This window comes from Podarcis raffonei, chromosome 7, assembly GCF_027172205.1.
Source record: "Podarcis raffonei isolate rPodRaf1 chromosome 7, rPodRaf1.pri, whole genome shotgun sequence".
NCBI lineage: Eukaryota > Metazoa > Chordata > Lepidosauria > Squamata > Lacertidae > Podarcis > Podarcis raffonei.
The window spans coordinates 6953922-6979120 of record NC_070608.1 but is presented as its reverse complement, the minus strand read 5'-3'; the positions used below and the strand labels follow the sequence as shown (position 1 = coordinate 6979120).

At 40.2% G+C, this 25199-nt stretch overlaps 1 protein-coding gene across 3 annotated transcripts in view; it reads right to left on the bottom strand.

Annotated features, from left to right (window-relative positions):
• TRAPPC9 (trafficking protein particle complex subunit 9) overlaps positions 1–25199 on the bottom strand; it is a 263304-nt gene that overhangs the window by 230331 nt on the left and 7774 nt on the right. For 2 of the 3 annotated variants that reach the window (XM_053395217.1, XM_053395218.1), the window contains exons 3-12: positions 15532–15677; positions 14922–15050; positions 14483–14509; positions 13818–13939; positions 11474–11599; positions 7678–7894; positions 4782–4925; positions 3919–4045; positions 2597–2742; positions 1858–1943 (exon numbers count right to left, since the gene is read on the bottom strand). In XM_053395217.1, coding sequence (XP_053251192.1) covers positions 1858–1943; positions 2597–2742; positions 3919–4045; positions 4782–4925; positions 7678–7894; positions 11474–11599; positions 13818–13939; positions 14483–14509; positions 14922–15050; positions 15532–15677 — 1270 coding nt within the window. The remainder of the gene's footprint in view (positions 1–1857; positions 1944–2596; positions 2743–3918; positions 4046–4781; positions 4926–7677; positions 7895–11473; positions 11600–13817; positions 13940–14482; positions 14510–14921; positions 15051–15531; positions 15678–25199) is intronic. The other variant, XM_053395219.1, reaches the window with a different exon arrangement.

Below are 25199 nucleotides of genomic sequence, written 5' to 3'. Positions count from 1 at the left end.
GACGAAAAATACGGTATGTCCCACAACGACCAAGGCTTTGCAACGAAGATGGATTTTTTTAAAGTAACAAAATAACAACACACCCCCCACCCCCAGAAAAGAGGTATTGCGTATCACTCCCCATAAGGCTACAAGAGAGGGACACTATGCTGTGGTATGTACTGGGTGCTGCTTTTGCACTTAAGGATGATCTTATTTTGAAATTTGGTGTGTTTACTATCATTCTGCAAATCTTTGTAAGATTTCATAGCATACAAGCCTCTGGTATATAAAATAGTTGATTAATTTTAGCATTAACCATGTCTGATTGAAAACACCAATTTCATAATGGAAAAAGTCCCACCCCCACTTCTGATATATTTTCCTTGCAGTGATGAAATGACTGTACAGGGCTTGCTTCTTTAAAAAGATGTATTGTGGGGGGGGGGGGGAGGAATCAGAGATTTATAAAATTATGAACTATATGAAGAATTCATTTTAAGCTTTTTTTTCCCCTTTCCCTGAACACAAGCACTTGAGCGCATCCATTGAAATTGATGGGCAGGTCATTCAGGATAGACAAAGGGAAATGATTCTTGAAATCAATAATTAACATGTGGAATTGGTGGTCACAAGATGTGGTGATGGTAACTCAATTTGAAAGGGGTTACAGAAGCTAATGTAAGAGGGAAGTCTATCAACAGCCATTAACTATAGCTTTACTAAACCTCCCTGCAAAAAGGGATGCAACTCTGTCCCCCAGCGTCTAGCACTCAGACAGGAGAAGACTGCTACCTTCAGGATCTGCTTGTGATTTCCCAGAAGTATATGGGTGGTCACTGCCGCAAACAAGATACTGAACTTACTAGATGAAACCTTGGCCTGATCCAGTTAGAAAAAAATTAAAAATCCCCCCTTTATTATTTACGTATGATCATTCAAAAATAAAAGTTACTTCTTCTGCATAACAAATTGCTTGAAAATCCAAATAATTTATTGATAAAGTTTTGCCACCAAGCACTAGATTATTAAGACATCACTTTCACTTCTGCAAATCATCTTCACATAAGTTGATATAGGTAGTTTCTTTGGGACTCTTCATATTTTATGAAATCAGGAAAGGTGCACTATTAAAACACAGCTATTTCAGCTGAACAATGACTGCCCTTGTGTACATATCATCCAAACCCTTTCCTCAATTAGCATTATTGCTGTGTGGACAGAGGAAAAAGACCCAGGGATGAGGAATGGGGCAAGATTTGACAGACACAAAAAACGATGGACACAACTCCATATTCATCCAGCAGTGCCCTTAGGAAAAGAAACCAAGGAGTTTTAAAGAATGTAAAAGCAGAAAGTAACCAAGACCTGGGGCTAAATTTAGAGGGCACAGAGATGTCAAGTTGAAAGGTCAGAAGAAATTTGGCATAAAAAAAGTTACATGGACAATGAGGAACACAACTATTGCTGCTAGCGTGCCTCAAATCCTCAAGAACTCCAATAGAAACATAACTTGGCTTAAAGGAGCAGTGTTATACTTGATCTCAAACCTCATTTATAGAATGAACTATTCTATAAATGAGGTTTGAGATTAAGTATAATGAAATACAAATAACAACAACAACAATAATAATAATAATATCCCTAGTCAGTAAAAGGCAATGGTTTTATCCTTGCTTGTATACACTAGCATAAATGTTCATCAGTATAAAGCATATCAAACAGGCCTGGTACAGATATTAAGAGGGTGACCACACACCCTCATTTCACTGTCCTCTTCCCAACAATTTCAGCCATTTGTCCCATCTCATTTTAAACATGATGTTAACATCAATAAGGCTAATCAGGGTTTCAAGTCAACCAGGCTTTGAAACATACCATATTTTCTACACGGAGTTCAAAAGGCATTGGATTGTACACCATAAGCTGAACTTCACAAACATCTCCCTGGACCCATTGAAAATCTGTATTAAAAAAACAAAAACATAACAAGTTTCAGAGTTGCTGTTGTTGTTTTTTAAAAAGCTACATGCATACTTTGTTGCTGTGAGCATATATTGCTACAGAGTTATTGTTGGTATCTCACGTGCCACCCATATGGGCTGCCTCTCGCATGGTGACCGTACAGGCTGCCGCTCTTGCGTGCCGTCCGCATGGGTGTCCGTACTTGCTGCCGCTTGCACGGCGACAATAGGAAGTCTTGATCCCCACGTAACCCAACTTTTGTTGCAAGATTATGCTAAGCTATAACAACAAATCTGCAAGCATTCTGTTCCTCACGCTTCCAATAAGCACTGAACGACTGAAAGGCATTCTTGCAATCATCTTCAATGATACTATAAAAATGTGAGCTGCTTGTATCCTTCTTTCCAAGTGGCAGCAGTGGATTAACACATCATGAGCTGCAAACAAAGGCAAGATGGATACAAGCAATCTGTGCCAAGTTGTCTAGTCAGTTTTATAATCGAGAGGGGGAAATAGCGTATTGATCCAAAAAGTGGCAATAACCACTTGATTCAATTTGCAGGATGAAAACCAGCAAGCAAACAGTGGTATATCAAATATTCAAGCAGGATGCATTTTAAAACGTAATGAATATAAGAAATAATTTTCTTACCAATTTTTTTACTCCGCTCCTCCCCACGATTGTGAGCGATGATTGGAGAATATATAAAGGGACTCTTTGTTGACATGTTCTGCCCCACCAAGCTTTTTATTTTCTGCGGCCGAAGGCTAACAGGGAGATTTAAAAGCTTGACAGATCTGTTAAATAAACAAAAAGGGTTGTTTTAACATAGCAAAGACACCTAAATTGAACATGCAGTCAGAATAGAAACAAGGCAGCATTAGAAATTCTAGTAAAATCAGCTTAGAGTAGTGGGGGGGGGGACAAATTGCAAGAAGAATAAAGGATTATCAATTCCTTAAATAAGCATGGTCACTATAAGCCTGGTAACCTATACATATGGCAATGCATCCAGCTTGAATTCAGAACTTCAGTGTCTGAGGCTTAGTGAGCTCTGAGAGACTGTGTGCTCAGCAATAGTGCTTAGGATTATTTTCCATTCAATATGTAGTAGCATAAAAAGCAAATTATATATCTTAAATTCTAACTGAAAGGTAAAATTATTTCACATTCCGTGGCCATAACACTGATGCCATGCCAATATTGACAATGAATTCTCTGGGAAGAGACTTCATTGGCAAACATATCTCAGGCAAAGCCGCTATACAGTGGTACCTCAGGTTAAGTACTTAATTCGTTCCGGAGGTCCGTTCTTAACCTGAAACTGTTCTTAACCTGAAGCATCACTTTAGCTAATGGGGCCTCCTGCTGCCGCCACGCCGTCAGAGCACGATTTCTGTTCTCATCCTGAAGCAAAGTTCTTAACCTGAAGCACTATTTCTGGGTTAGTGGAGTCTGTAACCTGAAGTGTATGTAACCTGAAGCGTATGTAACCCGAGGTACCACTGTACAGCACAAAATAAATAGGTATAACAGCAACAGCTCAATCCACCATAGAACCATCTATGGCAGCATCAGCCAACACAACCATGAAAGTAGAGAAAAGGGTTAGACTAGTATGAAAGCAGACAACAACAAACCAAGATAAGTCAGAAAGAATGATATGATGCTGAGACATCATGACTATGCATATATTTGGGTAGTATTAAGAAGCAAATCACTGATATTCAGGGGCTAAGATGCAGTCTCAACTATGCAAGATGAGTTTCCTCAATACAATGACTCCTTACACAACTGGCTACTCCCGTCGAGAAATATTGTTACAAGTCAGAAACTGGACAGATGGTTACAAGGACAGAAACTGTCCCATTCTACTGCAGCTGACCCATGGATCACAAAGAACGTTTTGACACCTACTGTGCAAAGCACGAAAACCAACAGGACCAAGCAATTCAATTGCAATTGATGGTTACCTTACAATAGGAAGTTTAGTGAATGGCACAGGGGGAAGCTTTAAACCATCTGGAAGCGTAATTAATTCCATCGTCCCAGGGCATTTTGAGGTGTAGTTTTCTAGACTTTGTGTTACATCTTTCTTTTCTGAAAAGAAAGCACAATTCTCCATTAAAGTTGTCTCAAAACGGTAATATTCAAAAGCACATAATTTATCCAGGATTACAGCTATTTTTATTTTATTTTGCTATGTATTGTGATATACTGCTTACTCTCTCCATTACTTTCTCTCTCTCTCTCTCTCTCTCTCTCTCTCAAAAAATTACAGTGAACTTCAGAACTCCACTGATGCAATATTGGATATGATCCTGAACCAATAGTAGTTAAAACACACACAAGCAAAATACTGAAGATTCCAAAAGCAGCAGTCAGTGGAACAATAAAAACATTTTTACAGACTGGCAATATATGACAGGGCTTTCCAAAGGTGACATGCCGCAACTAAAAAGAGCCAGGCTTTGATGCCTGTCCACCTAACCTCTGTAGATTGCACTGTTTGGAGAAGGTCTTCCCCAGAAGATCTTAAAACACATATTCAGGTTTGACAGGAGTAGGCAGTCCTTGAGACAACTTGACAATGTATTGAAAGAACAACTTCAGTCCAGAAAGAATGCCAGTCTACCTGTTTCAAACCTGCTGTGATTTGTCCATTTTTAGATTAAGAGGATTTTCAAAAGCTCTTTGTGATATAACTTGTAGTGTAATAACAGAAGTCAGGAATCCCACTCAGCATGTCTAAAGGAGCCTCTCCTTTAGTGACATCTATATAAATTGGTTACAGAAAATATATTTGTAATTATTTTATTTTATTTTTAAATCATACCCTGATCAGAAAGAAAATCCAGCATGGTTTGCAAGAGAAAAGACAAATGACGGACAGAAAGCGCTGGGTTTCCCATTCTTCTTGAAGCATACACCAACTCGTGAAGCAAACGCATCTGCACGGCAGCCCAGCCACGGTGAGTTCCTTAAAAACAAAACCGGGAATGTTTACTGCAATAAATCTCGAAAGTGAGAAGCAATCAATACCATCACGAAATTCATTCGATGCTGAATTTTACAAGGCTACTAGCTCTAAGGCTCAGCATTATGCTAGACCTACTTCCCAAGACAACCGTCCCATGACATAAATTTTTAAAAGCCACGCTGCAGACTAGGGTAGTTAATAAAGGATAACTTATTTAATGCCCTCTCAAAAAGACCTTCAGTACCAAGATCCCATGCCTACACAATAACACTGCTCCTAGTGTAAGGCCCCTTCAGTTTTTACTGGGCCCAAGGCCCCTGAAAATCTCAAAGCCTATGCACAAACCTTCACATTTTCACTATACCACTGAATAGTGCCTCTTCTGTTACGCAGTAAAATCTTACTGCCATCTGGAAAAATCAAATTAATATTTTCCATTTCATCAACTAAATTATACTGTAGCACTGAACACAAATCATCATAATCACTCAGATGTTTATTAATGTTCTTCAAATCCAAGATACATTTTCTCTCAAATCCTCTCATTACTGCATCATCCACACTTAAATTTAGGCACTCAGGCTAAACATAAATCACTTTTATCATTATCCTCCGAAAACTGGACTTAAAATTAATTACCTCACATTAGTTACATTCAAAAAAAGAAATTATGTAGAAATAAGTCCTGTCAAGGTTTGAATGCCATACTCACATATTTGAATAAAGTATGAAATATGGAAGCTAATGTTCCTCAAATGTAAAGAGACTTGGGGTTGTGTTCAGCTAACTGTTACTCAGAGTATACCCAATGAAGTTAATAGCCATGACTACCTTAGGCCTATTAATTTCAGTTAGCCTACTCTGAGTAAATGTTAGCTGAATGCAACTCTTTCTATAACATACGTGTTTAAAAACTACCTGCAGCTTTCATGAAGCTATTAATATTAGCTGGTATGTAGTGTGGTATATAATTTTATTATATGCATTTGCAACACTTTCAGAAACTACAGTGTGGATCATATCCTATTATAATTCAGGACTACAACTGAAGATTGACAGTGGCTGTATCCTTCCCACCACTTCACATGTGATTCTTCCTCAGGAGTACCTGCTTCTTTAGATTTTATGAGGAATTTAAAAATAACTATGCAGGTGGCACTGTGGGTTAAACCACAGAGCCTAGGGTTTGTTTGCCGATCAGAAGGTTGGCGGTTTGAATCCCCGCAACGGGGTGAGCTCCCGTTGCTCGGTCTCTGCTCCTGCCCACCTAGCAGTTCGAAAGCACGTCAAAGTGCAAGCAGATAAATAGGTCCCGCTCCGGCGGGAGGGTAAACGGCATTTCCGTGTGCTGCTCTGGTTCGCCAGAAGTGGCTTAGTCATGCTGGCCACATGACCCGGAAGCTGTACGCTGGCTCCCTCGGCCAATAAAGCAAGATGAGCGCCGCAACCCCAGAGTCAGTCACGACTGGACCTAATGGTCAGGGGTCCCTTTACCTTTACCTTATGACAAATGTTCTCAATATAAACTGGCATTTTTTTAACAGTGTTTTAGAACTGGGGGGAGCTCCCCCTAAACACTAGGAATGCATAAATACCAGGATTTTTATTAATTGGTATACGGATTAAAGTACAGAATTCTGCCAAATAGGGAATACAGGGAATTCCTGTGCTGGCTTATGCAAACCAGCCTTGGCCTAGCTAGGGCCATTAAGGGAACAAAGGTGGGCCACTGTGGAGAGGAATCCTCTAGCCTGGGAGGTGAGATGTGACCAAGGTGATGGGTTGTGTGTTCGAGAGGGCAGGGAAAGGGAGGTTTGAAGCAAGCGTTTCTGGGCAGGAGGAAGAAGTACGGCTGAGATCCATCTTTGCGGTGAAGAGGGGAGGTTGCATGCAATGCTTTGGGCCATGCTGTAAGATCTATACTCCCTCCGTGCAGACCGAAGGTGTAAATAGGCGAATAAACCCTATTTCTTAAAGCATGGCAGTCTCCACCATGTCTTCTATTCTCCAAAGGGGCACAGGCCCATGCGCTCTGGCCACTGCTTGGCAGAGAGAGGGCACAGGGCCTTTGTAACAATATACTTTCAGCCTGAACATATTCAAGAGCAGACCTTATTGTGAATCTTCCCCATCTCCACAAGAACATGTTTGCCCTCTCCCCTCTATAAAACCTGAAGTAGCACCTCTGCTGGTATTTAAGACAATACACATTTAAATAATAATACAGTGGTACCTCGGGTTACATACGCTTCAGGTTACATACGCTTCAGGTTACAGAATCCGATAACCCAGAAATATTACCTCGGGTTAAGAACTTTGCTTCTGGATGAGAACAGAATTCCTGCAGTGGCGGCCCAGCGGCAGCAGGAGGCCCCATTAGCTAAAGTGGTGCTTCAGGTTAAGAACAGTTTCAGGTTAAGAACAGACCTCCAGAACAAATTAAGTTCTTAATCCCAGGTACCACTGTAATAACCAAGGTTTCTGTGCAGCATAGGGCTATCACAGGTACCGAAAAGAAGAAGAAGAAAACCAGAACAATCTGCCTTACAGTTTGCATTTTATTGCCTGGCTTTGTCTCATGACTGTGTACGTGTAAATTTGTGGAGCTGACTGCTTGGAATGTCTGCCTCCAATTCAAACTTCAGTCTTCTGACTTCTGTACATTTATTTGCTAAGCTTGATGCAAGCAAGACAATGAGGGTTTTGAGGGGGATTTTTTAAGGACAGGGGGGTGTCTGCAAATAATCTGTACCTTTGCTGAAATCCTTAGGATCCAGAGATAGACTGTAACCAGGAAGGGTCTCCAGAAGCAGCTTATAGCAGGCTCTCCACCCCGGCTCTGTTATGCTAGGTGCCACACACTGCATTGCTGCCACACGCTTGAAGAAAGCAGATTTGCGGTGAAACCCAATGCGCTCATAAAGCTCAGAAAGAATGCTATAACGCTGAATTTTTTCTTCTTCAGAAAGCTGGGGGGAAAGAAAAAAAAGTTTACTCATTAAAAGGTTCTTCTGAAACCTGCTGACATATCATACATACAAGCAGGCAGGCTGCTACACAGTTTTATAAAAAGGCAAGAAAAAAGAAATGGGCCCAAACCTAAAAGGTGTGCAAAGTGACATCCTAAAAGGAAAAGCAATGAAACAGCAGTTGGACAGTAATAAAACATAAAATAATGACCAACTAGACTCTAGAGAAATGCATGCATTCCGGAGATAAATCACAGCTACTTATACTGCATTATAATCCAAAAGCAGCTTTCTTCTTTGATAGTGTGAGCAGCTGTAGTGGTAAATAATCTGAAACCTCCTGCTGCTAAGTATGCAGTTCTCCCTTGCAGGAATGTATGTATTTTGCTGGTTAGCCATGAAAGAGAATACAAAGAAATCCTTGACTACAGAACCAATGTATTCCACACACACCCACAGCCTGTATTTCCCAAAAATTGTCAGTATATTGTTGGTTGATTTTGCTAGCTCTGTTCTATTACAAGTATTGGTTTTGATGGTCAACTGCTATGCCCAAAACAACCTGTTTTCAGCATGTGGTCATTGCATTTTTAACATGCTGGCCACTTCAGGTGACTCAAGTGCTGAGCTAGAAAGGCAGGATGCACTAAGGAAATAATAAATGCAAAGAATTCATCTGAAGTCGATATAAAACATTGCAACACACTGCCCTGAAAATCTGAACAACAGCAACAAAAGATTGGCTGGATTCTAACAGACAGAATACTATCATAGTACAACAGATAAAATTATGTTTTGGGTTCCTAAAGACTTGATATTAACACTTGTAGAAATATTTAAGATAATTTGAATGCAACATGTGCATATAAAATTTTCTATAATAGCTAAGGTATCATAGATGCAGTTTTTTAGTAGTGTAAAGATGGCTTTCTATAACCCTACATTTGAAGACTCAAACAGTGCCATTTTAGATAAAACCAGTTCAAGTGAGAATCCAGTGAAAAGGGATTTAGCCTGGAGAAGCTAGAGCACAAATATGCACAATTGAAACGTGCATTGTCAGGGCACATGGGAAGAAACGTAACTATTGTGCAATTATTGAAATAACTTAATAGTGCTACTCCACTGAATGATTTCCTATAAAGTACATTAGAACTATTTGATCCATTCCAGAAATGACTGAACTATTTGACCAGTTCCATAATCCTAAATTGCTTTAGAACTGGCTTGCTCATACAGCAGCCCCCACACCACATGACAACCTGCTTATAAAGCTGACAGGAGTTTCAAAAGCAGTTAGTGAGCAGTTCTAGTTACAGGTAGCCGTGTTGGTCTGCCGTAGTCGAAACAAAATTAAAAAATTCCTTCCAGTAGCACCTTAGAGACCAACTAAGTTTGTTATTGGTTTGAGCTTTCGTGTGCATGCACACTTCTTCAGATAGACAGTGAGCTGCACAGAGTTCAAGTGAGTGGAGGGAAAAGATAGCAAAACATTTCACTTGGCTAGCACAAGCACCTTATCTGATGCTAGCCAGCTCTTTGAATCCAGGACTATATGGTACTCTGAGAACTGAATTTTTAATGTTGATGGTGAGTACTAGCTGACAGTTGCTTTAAAAAACAACAACTCCTATACAGAAGTAGCATAATATGTTTTAGCTCCTAAGCAAAAGACAGCAATATCATAAGCATGCAAAAGAAAGTGATCCTAATCACATATTCCCAGGAAATTCAGGAGGAAAAGCCAGGTGGCATTTCAATTCTCTACATACGTAAGAGTTCTAACTTCATAAATTGTTCAGCAAATAGTCTAACTGGTACCCAACTTGGGCAATGAGCAACAAGAATCTTGAAGGCATCAAATACCACAAACCCACAATACAAATTCTGTTTGTTATATCAAATCCCATCAGGGCTCATTATTTCTGTTGTTTGACTGGAATATTTTAAGACAGAAATAAACCTGCAAGAGAAAACTCCTTTGCTTGGCTAACTCAAGAGGCTGTTAAGCAATAAGACTTTATATCGGCACTATTCCAGCCACAGCAGTAACCAATTCCTACAGTGTTACACTGCTGACCCCTAGTGAAAAATATACAACATAAGCATAACGAAAGCCTGCCGCAACCGCTGTTGACATTTCCTCCAACCCTCTAGAGAAATATTTTGTCTGAAGAAAATAAAATGAGAGCAGTACAACACCTTAAATGACAAATGCTCAGAAAGGAAAGGTGAGTGGTGTGATGTTCCACTCAAAATTCCTCTAAAGACAATAGCCTAGGGATAACTATCATAGAATCAGAGTTGGATGGGACCCTGAGGATCATCTAGTCCAACCCCCTACAATGCAGGAATATGCAGCTGTCCCTTACCAGGATCAAACTTGCAACCTTGGCATTGTCAGAACCATGCAGAACCATGAGCTATCCACCTCAACACTTGGTTGATCACATTCATATTCAATAAACACCATAAACTGGTATTACAAAATATTTGGAAATATTCACTGCTTTGTCTCCTCTATAACCATTTCCCCCCAAATTCAGTCACTTCTGCTGCAAGTCCTCCATTTCAGCTACCTTAAAGAACAATATTACACCCACCCCATCAAAACAAAGCACTTGGCTTCTGTGCATTCATGACTCCACTCATTTCTGGAACGGGTCCAACAGTTGTAATATACCTTATAGGAAACCATACAGTGGAGTAGCGCTATTAAGGTATTTCAATAATGGCTCAATAGTTAAGTTTCTTCCCTAATGCTCTGACAATGCACATTTCAATTATGCATAATTATGCTCAAGCTTCTCCAAACTAAATCCCTTTTCACTGGATTCTCAGTTGAACTGGTTTTATCTGAAATGGCACTGAATCTTCAAATGTAGGGTTATAGAAATTATCAAAAAATGGCTCAATTTAAATTATCGTTTCTGGCTTCATAAAGCATGATTTATCAAGCAGGGAACAATTCGTCAAGGCCAAGCCCTCCTCTCCTCAAGCACCACTTCAGTGCTTTGCGTTTGGCTTGTATTAAGCAAGTGTTACCAATACATACAAACTGGGAAATTTCAGGAAACAAGTCAAGATTATCCTTGCTTGATAAATGACATTAAGCATTTCCCCGCTTATCATCCTTGCTTGTTAACCGACAATAAGCTGGAATTCCCAGTTTGGATGTAACTGGAACTCTGGCTTCATACAAGCCAGAAACAAATTCACCTAATGAGTTCTGTCAACAGGAACCCTAGGCAAGGACTTGCATTTGCACAGTGGTGCTTTCTCCTCTGCTCTTCTGCCATGATTGCCTTGCCCTCCAAAAGCAACAGGCTCCAGGGAGGGGGTCAGTAGACACCCCAGAAAAACACAAGGGGTGCGGGGAGAGGAGAATCATCCTATCTGGCAAGTTGAAATGACAGAATATTCAACGTAACGTGTCAAATTCGTCCCACAGCACTAAAGAGGCAGTTGAAGGTTGGAAAGGAACAAGGGAGAGTGTTCGGCACTGATGCTAATTAGGGGAGGGGAGTTCAAAAAACCAAGTCAATCCATTCTTAGTTGAAAGAAAAAGAGTGTACTCACCTGACGGAGATTAATATAAACAGCATTCTGAAGAAATTCAGAAGCCTCCATGCTTCTTTTCTGTATTGCCAACACTCTCACGGCCTTCACACAGGCTTCCAACTCAATTACACCAGCATTCTTGTACTATAAAACAAGAACATATAGAGGATCGAAATATTATTAAGTGATGTACCAAAAAAACAAAAATATTTGGCACAGGAGGCTGCCTGATACCGAGTCAAGAATTGGTCCATCATCCAGCTCTCCAGAGCTGCTCTCCAGGGTTTCATGCAGGAAACTGAACCAAGAAACACCTGCATTCAAAGCAAATCATTTGGGAAAGGGGCTAATTATCCCTATATGCTGAGAATTCACTACAGTCTGCAGGAGAGCTTCTCCTTCAAATTCCAGACATATCAGAAACCTGCTCCACAGTATCTTGGAGCAGGGCTTTCACCATGGCTGCCTCTGTTCTGTGGCACAGCAGTCCCTCTGAAATACAACAGGTGCCTACTTTCTGGAAAACAACAACAAACTAAAGACATTTTTGTTTCAACAAGCTTTCCCAGCTGGATGAATACCCAGGGGGGTCCATTTTGTGTTATTTCTGTGCCGTTTTTAACTTAGTTGGTTTTATTACATTTTGTACATTGCCTTGAGATAATCTACGTACAAGGCAAAAGTAAAAAGAAAATGCTACTACAAATGTGGCTGGAGCCTCTGGAGAGAGAAAAGTAATATTTTCAAAGCATTTGAACCAAGTTCACATATTTAGCAAGAGTTGCAGAGTGTGGGGCCAAAACTGCAATGCAATGATCTGCATTTCCTTCAGAGGCCTTTTCAGTTAAAATAAAACACAGTGACTGCATTCAGAAACAAGGCTATGGCTTTATTGTTACATAAATGAGCTTTGATCTCTCACCTCCTTCATTCTTCAGCACAGTATCAAGAAAAAGAAGTTTTTACTTCTATTTTCAGTTATGTCCAAACCATAAAATATGGATAGTCTAATTAAGGTTTGCTGCAGCAAGGGTGAATTGGATCCAGCAGTAACCAACCCTCTGGAGGGCACTTTGAGAGATGAACAGGGCCACCCACCTATCTCTCACCTGACTTCATATGATGTCAGGAATTTAAAGTCCCAAGTACAGCTGCAAAGGAACAGTACTCCTTTGCAGCCACAGTTCTTCCTTTGCATCTGTGGCTTAAATTCAAGCTGCGGCTGCAAAGGAAAAGCCTTCCTTGAACTTCCCAAGGCCTGACCTCATATGAAAAAGATTGCATGGTTTTCCCCAAAACCACCTAGGGAGTGAACCTCCAAGGCTTGGTGGACCTAATTAGGCTCACAGGCAGAAGGCTCCCCACCAATGATTTACTGAAACAAGCCAGGATCATAACCAGTTTAAAGTTGGCTTGTTTCGCTAAACAGCAGCTAAGGCTATTCCCACTTTGTCCACTCCAGATTTAACTAACCATAGTTAGTTAAAGCAGAAGTGAAAGTTTTCTCCATCCTGGAAAAGTGAAAGGGATCTGACAAATCATGGGCCAGCAAACTAAGGTCCGCAGGCCAGATCAGGCCCCATTGCCTTCTGGATCCGGCCCATGGACGGTCCGGGATTCACTGCATGGCTTGCCAATGCACACGTTCTTTCCCTCTCCCTCCCTCTCCCTCAGGCAGCGCCGGCGCCTCCTCCCTCCCTCCTCCTGGCTTCTCCCCGCCCTGCCTAGAGGAGGAAGGGCTTTATTGGTGCCAGCAGCAGCAGCGCTCAAGCAGCTGCCATTTTAAGCAGCCCCTCTCCGGAGCCTTTTTTGCGCGCCACTCATCGTCCCTCCACCGCTGCCACCAGCCCCTGCAGCTCACAAGACACAGGTAAGCAGCCACTGGGGCTCGTGGTGCTCTGGCATCATTTTTTTCTCTCCAAAATATAGTCCGGCCCCCCACAAGGTCTGAGGGACAGTGGACCAGCCCCCTGCTGAAAAGGTTTGCTGACCCCTGAAATAAATCTTCACGCAATGATAAACCATAATTTCATTGCTATATCTGAAAGTAGTGGAAACTCTCTAAAAATATCAATGTAAGCATGAGTTCACCTTTGCTTGGTGCATAAGCCTAGCATTCTACTCCAAAAACCACAATTTAAACTATAAAAAGCCATTTTCTAGGAAACCTCAGCAGCCACATATATAGGTGCTAGTTTATAGAGTTAGCAGCTCGACAGCATCAACACTATCTTGTATGCCCATCAGAAGTACTGTACACTCTTACAGGAAATCATGTGCCCACTACCAGAGGTGCCGCTCAAAATGAAGCTGACTGTCTTTATTTCACACATCAAAATCTCTCATAATGTAGCAACATCACCTTGCTGTAGTAAGAAATGGCCTCTTTGTATTTATCTATGATGTCTTCAGGGCTAAGGCAGTTCTTGGCCCGTCCTATTTCAGTACTGGTATCTGCATTAATGCCATTTGACGTGAGGGCTCCTACATTGGAGGAAAGCAGGAAATTTCAAATTAACAATGGCTGCCAGTTAATGACACCTGGGTAAGAGCAATGCAGACCAAAAAATGTTTCAGAAAAGCCTTTCAAGACAAATTAACTCTACCAATACTAAGTTTTAGCAATGAACAAACCTTTTAAAAATTTTAGAATGTAAATAAAAATCAGTTTGCTGATTCACTGTCACAGAATTAAATTTCTTTCTTTTTTTAATTGAACAAAAGTTGAAAATTATATCTTATTATGATTACATAAGCATACATAAAATAATCTCTGGCAAAATTGACAAACTAGTGCTGTATTATGTTGTCTACATAATAAGGAAAAAAGGAAATGCCACTTAATGGTATGCAACATTTTAAATGAATTTGCCTTTGTTCTCCAACGGAAAATTAAAAAAATGATTTAAAGATTATATGAAGTAGAAACTACTATTTAAAAAAAAAGAATTCTAGGAACATATAGGAACTAGAAAACAATTTACACAAATATATTTATTGAAACAGCAGATTAATAAGACAATATACCTGGATCAATAAGAACTTCTTGTGCCCCTAAAGGAAAATCAAAGTGACAACATTAACCTTCTTTATTTCCAAAAAAACCCCTAAGCTATTAAATATATTTGAAAACATGCTAAACAGCTGCAGAATTCTTATAAAACCCCATTACTGACATTGAAACAAACAGCTGCCAAGTGGTTTTGATAAATTTTGTTATCACGTACTTTCCTGACAGATGACTCTACACAAGCTACTGAGTTAGACTCTTGGGTCTTTTAGCTTAGCATTGTCTGTTTACATCAGGAGTGGTCAACCTACAGCCCCACCAATGGCAGTGGACAACAACTCCCATCATGCCATGATGGTTGTTGATGTCTAGGGGAAATACCAGAGCCTGCCAAATACTTAATTGCCAAACATACTAGGGAGAAAATCCTCCAAGAAAAGAAAGTATATTGCTTACCTGGTCTGTGCCTGTTGCCTGCCTCTGCAGGAAGTGAACTTCCTTGTGCTCTTCTTGCACCAACTTTACCACCTGTGCCTCCAGGATAATGATAGATAACTGAGGCGGAACATAATCCTTCAAGAGCCGCTACAGATTAAAAACAGTATTTTAAGTGGCAGCAATCTCACAAGCCTACTCATGTGATTTCAATTGTACAAGAAAAATAGGCAGGTACTGAGGCTGGCCCAGGCCAATAGGAACCCAGATGGGTGTGGTATAAATAATAAAAATTGTTGTTGTTGTTATCTCAAAGCACTGCCAAAGCAGCCTTAAAATCCACCATTCCTTTCATAGGCAGGGTGTGTGAAATCCCTAGGTGTGCACTACCGTACCCAGCCCTGTGGATCACAATTTGTTACAGATTTATTATGGATTTTAAGGTCATTACCAATACTTAAAACATGAATTAATTTCCATCTAAGTTGTAGCAGGTAAAGGCAGAAAGTGGATATAAATCGTGTATCCACTGATCTCAATGGATCTGCTCCAAATATAATTTAATCAGATTGCAACCTGGGTCAAGAAAGCTTTCTAAAAACAGTTACGTTTTGTTACTCATTTTGCCCACCTCCAAGCCACAAAAAGTCATTCACAGAACGGAGAAGTTCCACTGCCATGTGGTAATGTACGAGGGAATCTTGCAACATCCCAGCTTGCAGACATAGGTCACCGACATGCTTCCGCATACGACCCTGGCATCGCTTCTTATAATGTCTAGAACACAAAATATACAGAGATTGATTAGTTTCGTTGACCTCAGTATACCAGAAGGCATTAGATTTATTTGCTTGAACATTTCTCTATCAATTTATGCATCATGTACAGGTTTGTTTTTGGGGTTTTTTAATAATATTTATGTCTTTAGCCACCCTGTGCTCCCTGACTTCTGGATACAACCGTGAGATATAAAAGCTGATGAAATAAATAGCTGTTTCTGCTCACCAATGAGCAGACAGACCTGTTTCAGCCATCAGTGTAAAAGGCTAAATAAAAACTAAGATAGCCACTATAATAATAATAAAATAAATCACATGTTTGGAAGCAAAACCACAATCTGTATATGCAACACTAGCAATAGTTGTATCAGTGCAAGCTATCTTGAGTGTTGGCAACCGTCACCCAAACAACGTACATGCCTCTCCTTATCCTCTGACCTCTTCATTCTCTTTTGTGTCTGTCCCATTCTTTTTTTATGCCACTAGCTGACCCGACATCAAGGAAGCGCTTGGCTAACTTGGCTAGCGAAGGTGTTCTGCTAGGGTGAGGCAGCTGAGCACAGCTTAAGCAAATTCAAAGAGGCCTTCAGATAGAATTTCCAAGATCAATGAAGAATCAATGGTCTGTGTGTGTGGTTTGGGAGCTGCATGGTCAGGGGAAAAACAATGCTGTCCAGGGTTGTAAAGACTGCGGAGAGAATAATTGGGTGCACTCTTCCCACTTTGGATCAAATCTATGCTTCCAGGTGTCATAAGAAAGCTGCAGAGAGAGTGCAGGATAGTGCACACCCCGGAAATGATCTCGTTCAGCTTCTGCCTTCTGGATGAAGGTATAGGGTTATAAAGACTAGGACTAGCCGCCTGAGAAAGTTTTTATCCAAATGCGATTTTGGTTTTAAACGCAGTGTAAGGTAGCCTCTGTGGGAGTATATTGCATTTAATTATGGGGTATCAGAGTTTTTAGGGGGTTAACCAGGCTGGGATAGCAGGCTTGTTGGTTTTGGAATGTCTGATGTAGATTTTTTCAATTTCGTTGTTCTGTATGGGACAATGACAATAAAGATTATCATATTGTATTGAACTTTCGCTAAATTAAAACTGTGCATCTATGGCAGAGATTCCACAAAAGCCACTCATAGGCTCTTGCACTACAATCTCTCAGTGTGGTTTAATAGTTATGGAATCTTTTGATAGAGACAGATGACACTAGCTGCTTAATTATTTTTTACATTAGTGAAACGAAATCGTTTATGATTTGCGGTACTATCAGGTTATAAACTGAGCAAAGCAAAAGCAGAACTTTTTATGCATTAACTTAGCTCCACAGTTTGAGAGGAACTGCAAGACTATATTATATGTGAAGAACGTGGAATTTCAGAATGGCAAGATATTTGAAACTCAATCTCTCTGAAGATTTAAAAGTATTAATAGATATCAGCAGGGAAGTAATTTCATTAAAAGCAATTCTCTCAATGAAGAGCCGAAACCAATGTAAGTCTCCACCCCCCACCCCCGAAAAAGCAGACACTTTGGGAGCATGGCAGGGGTGAGACCAGACCGTGGAGATTTAGGCTGGATCATAAAACCATTCAGCTTTATCATGTGGCCTGGCAAGCCAGAGTAAAATACTATTTTAAAGACTTGTTTTTCCTCTGCTAGGCATAGGCAGAGCTGCAGCAGTAGTCCAGCTGCTCAATTGAGTTTGGATCAGGTATAACTTTATGCCAACTTAACATACACCAGCTTGCTTTATGACAGTTTTTGTGCACAGGATCGTTCCCATAGCCAATAAAGTGGGATTTCTTCAACAAATGCCTCTACAGAATATTTTGAAACTGATGCATACAGAACAGTAATGAAACTATGCATTTTTTTAACTTCAAGACCCATTAAGTTTTGTGCATACAAAAACAGTTTTTCTAGAACTCAAGTCCAATCTCAGTAGAAGATTTTCGTCTAATTAAAAGATCGTTTCATATGCCCTGCATGACAGTGGTATGTTTGAAAAGATGTATGCTTGTGTTTTAAGACAAAACATTAGTAAATATAGCATAAAGAAAAGTATTAGCTAAACTGTATACATTTTATGAGATACAAAGAAGTAATAAAAAAACAAACTTCTAAAAGTGTGTTTCAGTGCATTTAGGAAAAACAGTGCTGTTAAAACATTCAATAAAATTTTATTGCCATATGTTGCTGCCTGCACCCTAAATAACCACACTTTAACATTCAGCTATTATAAGGAGGAAAGTTGATGCCCCTGCAATATTTGTAATATTAAATTCCCATAGGTGCAATAAAAACAGAAAATAGCCAGTAGCATTTGATAATAATATTACTAAACTATACTTTTGTTTCAATTTATTTTTTGTAGTGACTCTAGTTCTGTGGAAGTCTTGTCATGGAAGGCCACTCTAAATTCCTCTAAACCCCGCCCCCCTCCAGAAGCTGCTTTGCTCTTTACTAAATGGTCTGAGCACCATTTCATTTATAAGCATGTAATTTATAGGCAGGAGCAACCTACCTCCTTTCCAATGTGAGCAGCAACCTTCTCTGTCCTGGCATTCTTCCCAACCCACTTCAGCTATCTACTCCCATGTCCACGACACACAGACAGAGCATCTCCTGCTTTTATCTCTATGGAAGGGCCCTTGGCATTGGCCTTGGACCACATGGATACAAGTCAGCAGGGAGAGTCAACGTTACCAGCTCTTCAGCACTTGCTGAATACAAAATATATATCCCAAAATATACCCCAAATTTATTGTTAAGCAGGCATGTAGAATCATCATTGAAAACAACAAAAACAACAACCGCTTGCTATTACTGCTCATGTTTATGGATGAATGACTAAAGTTAGTTAGAACAGTGCTCTAGGTGACCTCTGGGTGACTGGAAAAGGAAGCCTTTGACACCTCCGCAAATGAAAGGAAGGTGTTCTAGCAATTAAATGCACCCAGGGGCAAAGAGTTAACAACATATAACCCATGTAGGGAGACCACACTTTGGATATGAAACTTTTAATCAGAAAACAATGCAGACAAGAATGCATCCTTCTTTTTCCCCTTGTTAACTAAGGATGTGGAACAGAGTCTCATGGAAGAATTTTGCCATGATGTTAGCAATTGAAAAGTGACTGACAAGACTTTCACTATCTATAGCCTGGCTTTCAACACGTTCAAGAAAGATTTTATACAATATTAATTCTGCATTGCAAAACATGCAATCTAGCTCTGGCCACCAGCTTATTATACAGTTCGGTGTTGCACAGGTATGACTTATATATCTAACAAAACCTGCCATAGTGCAAGGCAGTTATCTTTAGCCTTTACAGGCATAGGACCCACCATTAGCCACAACCTGCAACACATAATTCATTTTTTAAAATATATCTGCCCGTGCTCCTATGGCTTGTGTAGCAGAGCTAGAAGTCAAATGTTATGCTATTCTGGAAGGTGCCTATTTGAGCTCTTGGTGGGTTAAGCAGAAAATAAGGTTGATCCTTCGCATGGATTAGCTTTAGGGCAGGGATAGAATACATCCAAACAACTTCCTGTTCAAATCTCCAACATCTCCAGTTAACAGTAGATCAGGCAGGAGGGCTGTGAAATATCCTTGGAGCTCTACTGCCAGAGAGTAGACAATACAATGATTTGACTAAGTATGAAGTTCCATGAGGGTTCCTTAACATTGTTTCTTCTGCCCCTCTTTCTTTTTTCTCTCCTCAGACCCTTACAGAAACATTAAACAAGAAAATAAAAAGTGGTAGTGAACTACTACAATTTACTCTAGGTCAGACTACAACTGAACTGGAAGTCTATTCCCACATTTGAAGAAGGTGCAAACTGAACAACCCATATATTTTTAATGCGATCAGTCTGCAAGTGATTGTCAGGAAGAAGATATCACCCTCTGCTATCCACTTGCATTTTGATGTGCTTCAGTGCCATAAATGTCAAAAAGGAAAGCTTTTTTAAAAAAAAAAAAGTTTATACTCATATATTCACAAGACTCCACTCGCTGTACCCTTGGTTATGCCCACTGAGTGGGTTCTGCATCCATCAGCCTATTCAGTGAGCGATTTAAAAGTAACTGTAATCAAATAATGTTGTGTACACTGGAAAATTTATGAATGCACTCCAATTAAAATACACTAAATACATCAGACTGCTGCCACTGTACTTTTGGATTTACAATTATCAGTTTCATTCACTCCTAAATGACAACACAAGTCATTATAGATTACCATCTCTTTAAAATTTCTCAAGCAAAAGAAAATCATGCAAAATGAATGAATATTTTCATGTTAAATGTTACAAGAACTATTTCAACAACAACAAAATCAAGTCAAGATGGCATGCTTGGCTACAATTGTTGATAGCTTTTGAAAGCCATAAACAAGTTCCATGCCTGAGGACCTATTCAGTCTTGAAACTGAATATGCAAGAGCATTATAATAGCTGTAGAGTTTTAGATGGTGAAAAATCCTAAATCAAACCAAACACAAACCCTGCAAGCTCTGGGTGTCTGGAGCTACAAAAAAAATAATAATTGTTTTAAACAGTTCTTCTTACCCCCCCCCCCAGCTCAAGAAGGCAACTTAGAAAAATCTCAGCACTTTAAAAAAAGACTTGCCCAAAATGCCAAAAAGATAAACTCCAGCAAGAGTCCAGGCAGCAACAGTCAATTGCTGTGTTAAATAAAGACACAAAAAGCAACACTATAGTATGCAACAGAGGCAAAGGAAGAAGGCAGCACACAAAAACTAGCTATTTTTTAAAATGCAATGTGATCAAAAGCCTACCTTTTGAGACCCAAAAACACACTCACAGGGCAGTACGAGAGAGAGAGAAAAGAAACAAGGAAGGAACAAAACAAAAATTAGAAACACACACAGTAATTAGAAATAAAATAGCCATGTATACACAGAAGAAGTGAAGGAAACCACACCGATTACTTAATAAAGAGATGTTTAGAAAGCACATTAGAATTACAGATTGGACGAGCAAAGCAACTGTAAATTAATGGATCTTCGTCAACATGTTTACAGGTGGATGATGCCTTTTGAGTTAAAAAACAAAATGTTGCACACATGGCTGCATTTGAATCAGTGTACCATTTCACCAAAATGCTAAGAAGTAGCAAATACCAAAAATGTTAGCTACAATTCAACAACCTGACACTGTAATTAATTTTGTGTCAAACTGTGTTCTGTGGGAGTTGAGTGTGTTCCTGGCTTTCAGTTTGTAGCTTAAGAAGCGATTTATCAGTTGCTCCAAATCCACCTACAATACTAAAAGCTTTTTTAAAAAAGATTTGTCAGCTCACACATTCTGGATATAAGCTATCATATAAACAGGCCTTTTTTGGTCTAAAAACACAAGACATGTCACCTTCAGGGAACAGCTAACCTGTTAATGACGGCCACCAAGTTTAATAAACAATTGATACTTTGTATAACTTTTTACTCAGTGACGTACCAAATACAGTGGTACCTTGAGTTAAGTACTTAATTCGTTCCGGAGGTCCGTTCTTAACCTGAAACTGTTCTTAACCTGAAGTACCACTTTAGCTAATGGGGCCTCCTGCTGCTGCCGCGCCGCCGGAGCACAATTTCTGTTCTCATCCTGAAGCAAAGTTCTTAACCCAAGCTAATATTTCTGGGTTAGTGGAGTCTGTAACCTGAAGCGTATGTAACCCGAGGTACCACTGTATTGGATGTGTGGATGACTTAGGAAATCCCTTCTTTGCTTCAGCACACATAAGTTGTTAACAGTGCAATCTTATGGATGTTTACTCACAAGTAAGTTCAGTGGAGTTCATTGGGACTTACTCCAGGTGTGTATAGGATTGTAGCTTATGAGTAATTAATTTCATCTGTTCCTGGATAATTTAATTTTGGTTAGACGACCCTGCATGGATCAGCAGCTCTGATTACACTCAATTAATACAGTGCAAACCTTTCCAGTACAAATGGATCTCCAATATCAACAGAAAGCAGGTGTTGCCATCTACTAACATGAGTTGTCTGGCTAATCACTACTTCAGCACCATGAACAGCAGTTGGATCCCAAAACCTGCTTAGGCTGACAGACAGGTTTGCCAGTTGCAGCAGAATCTATACTAAGAACAGCTTTTCCCCTAGTCATACCACAACCTGTTTTTTAAACTCCCCTTTTTAAACTCCCCTTCAAAAGCAGTTCAGTTCACAGGAAGACTTATTTGTGTGTCCATTCATAAAGGGCTTAAAGTCCCTTTGAGCTCACAGAACTAGTTTCACAATTCTTTCAGCTGTGGACTATATTTTCAACAAGTGTTTAAATACCACTTTTAGGGAAGGCAGGTCTGGAATAGAGGAGGAAAAGGAGACCTGAGCTGAAATTTCTCAACCAACCACAAACGTGCTTCACAAACAATATTAGGTTGTATCCAACTAAGTCAGAGCAGACCCAAGGAAATTGATGAACATTACTTAGGGGGTGATCCTACAGCAAGACCTGCCAGGATAAGCCCCATAGGATGCAGAGGCTCTGTTCAGCCAGACTCAGTCAGTGTTAAGTCCCCTGCCCCAGCTCAGCCAAAGATGCACTCGTGTAATTTACTCATCCAAGCTCAACCACCGGCTGAGCAGAAGTTGGTATAAGCCCCCCAAACAGGGTGTTTTGGGGGCATGGAGGGGGTGGGCCCAAAGGAGGGGGAACTTAAGCTGGAGCCTGTTCAGCTCAGTCATGTGACCTGGCAACTCACCACAGAACACTATTTTAAAGACTTGTTCCCCTTCTGCCTGGCTAAGGAAGATTTGAAAAGGGTTTGATCTGATGTAACTTAACGCCAGCTTAAGTTACACTGCCTTGCTTCATGCTGGCTTCTTGTGCATAGGACTGCTTCCCTAAACTGCTGTCCATTGGCTTTAGTGGGTCTACCCCAAATATGACTAAATTTGATGGATTCCATTACTTGAAGACTTTTGTTAAGACTCCCATCATTGGTTTTAAATGGGCAAGAAATGACAATTATTGAAAAAGAGATAACTGCATAGAAGTTTGGTTAGCCAGAATCAGGTTGCTACCCAATGGTAAGAAATATTATTGAATCAAAAGAGGCACGGAGAACAGATAGTGTTGAAAATGACTATATTTAACTGGTTCTTTTCTTTACATTTTACAGCCCAGAACTCTAAGCTCCCATTTAAATGACTTAAGCATTTAAAGCAGCGCTGGTTCCAGTATTCTGAGGGGGGGAGGAAAAATACTGCATCTGAACCATGTCCACTCTGAAGTAAGTCCCATTGAATTCAATGGAGCCAACTACCAGGTAAGTGGTATTAGGACTGCACCCTTAGTTCCAACACTCTATAAAAGTCAAGCATCTATGGTATTCTTTTTTTAATATGCACTCAAAGACTGTCCTGCAGTTATGTCAACACCATTAAGGGTCTTGCCATAGCATGTACCCATGTAAAAAGAAAGAAATTGGCTAATCTGCTACCAGTGAAGCACAATACAAATAACTACCACCATAATCACATCTACCTGTATTGCAGAATAAATGAGGCAGCTATGTATCTAATGTGAACCTCACGCATGATGAAGTGCAGTTTAAGAAGGTAATATGCTCACTTGTGTGTACAACATTTTCAAGTACATCTAATGATGTCAATCTACTACAGGCAATTTCCTACATTACTTACAAAAATAATTTCAAACACCTGCAGTCACCTCTCTGCTATGGTCTAAAATGAGATACTACCACCTAAAAATATGAAATATACATTTTTTCTAACTTTAAGAAACAATTGCATATAACAGCCACAAAAAATTACTTTGGGGGGGGGGGAGGGAGGAAATCATCATTCACATTTATTGACGAATCCTGAAATTAGAAAGCAGACTATTATTTGTGGGTGCCTGCAATATGATTTCTGTATGTACCTACTATTATTAACATTCCAGTGAAAAGAAAGAGAATTCATGTGTCTGCTAGAAATACACATAAGCTATTTCTGGGACGTGTGATACCTTAATCAACCACTGCATGTTTACAGGGATTAATATAGCTTTAAAATGCTGAGCTAAAACAGAGCACCTTTCAAAATACATGTTCTCCTTTCCTCCGCTTTTTCTTTGCAAGTCTGTGCTTTTTAGATACTGGTACACACATCTACATATGTCTTCTAAGTGTATCATAGGTGTCTGGGGTAGACTGTTGCTGGTTGTTGTTGACATCCATCTATCTTGAGAGACAATGGAGTATGCCTCCAGGGGGTGAAGTCAAACTGCTACATTAGCAGGACTGAAGTGACCACCCTGGGGTGCAAGCCTGAGTGGTGTGCATGGAGATATTGGGCTACCCAGACAACAAGTCACCCACACCCTCCACCTCGCTGATGTGGTCTGAAGGAAAGCAAGGCAATACATCTGGCACCAGCAGCAGTTGCCAGAAGGAGGCATACAAGGCACCATCCAACTGTCTAGGGATTGTTTACACCTTAGCCTTAGGGTTTACTCCTTATCCTTTTCTTCTCCTGAAGATATTCCATAAGGCAGCAGAGGTTTAGGATCAGAGCTTTCCTTCTCCTAAATGGGCTACCTTCCTAGGTTGACAAGCCCCATCTGCCCCTCACTTCTGCCCAGGAATAACATAGGTGTCCAGGAGTAGCCTGTAACACCCTTCAGATGTTACAGGACTCCAACTACAATCAGTCACAGTCAGCAAGGCCTGAGTGGTCAAGGATGTTGGAAAAACAGTACCTGAAGGACACAGTGTTGACCATCCCTGCCCTAGGCCATATTCAAAGAGTGAACAATTTGGGATAGGATGGAATGCTAAAGTTACTTCCTGGTTAAATCAGAACAACTCAATATATGAGCACTTTGACTTAGATTATCAAAATTAATTCGCATAGAGATCTCCCAGAAAAGTGATGAGAACTATAGCAAACAAAACACAAATATTATCTAACAAAGCACACAAAATATTACACATTGCCAGGGATGGAAGAAGGTGAAACAAGGGGGGCAGGGAGAGACTTTACAATTAAGAGAGCAATCCTATAGCAAGATCTGCCAGGACAAGTGGGTTAGGATCCAGGGGATCTCCAGCTGGGCTATGCAAGCTCACTCTCAGTTCAGCCAAGACCCTGCTGCCTGAGCTAAACCTGATGGATCGTAAACTGGCATAAGTCCTGAAAAGGGGGTGCTGTGGGGTTGTGGTGGGATTAGGATGAGAGAGGTGAGACTTGGACTGGATCCTAAGCTTGTTCAGCTGGCTTAATTTACACTGGCTTGCTTTACACCAGCTTGTGTCTGGATTGCTCCCTAAATCAGTGGGACTTACCTCTTAAGTAAAACATCAAAGGACTGGGACGTGAACTTTCACATAAAAAGGTATTTAACTTTTGCAGGATAGTGTCAGTGTGACTCAAGTTCACCATGACTAGGGACTGATCAGAGAGACCACCAACTAGAGTGACAACTCATTAGTATTTGAGTACTCATTAGTATTTGAGTACCACAATATC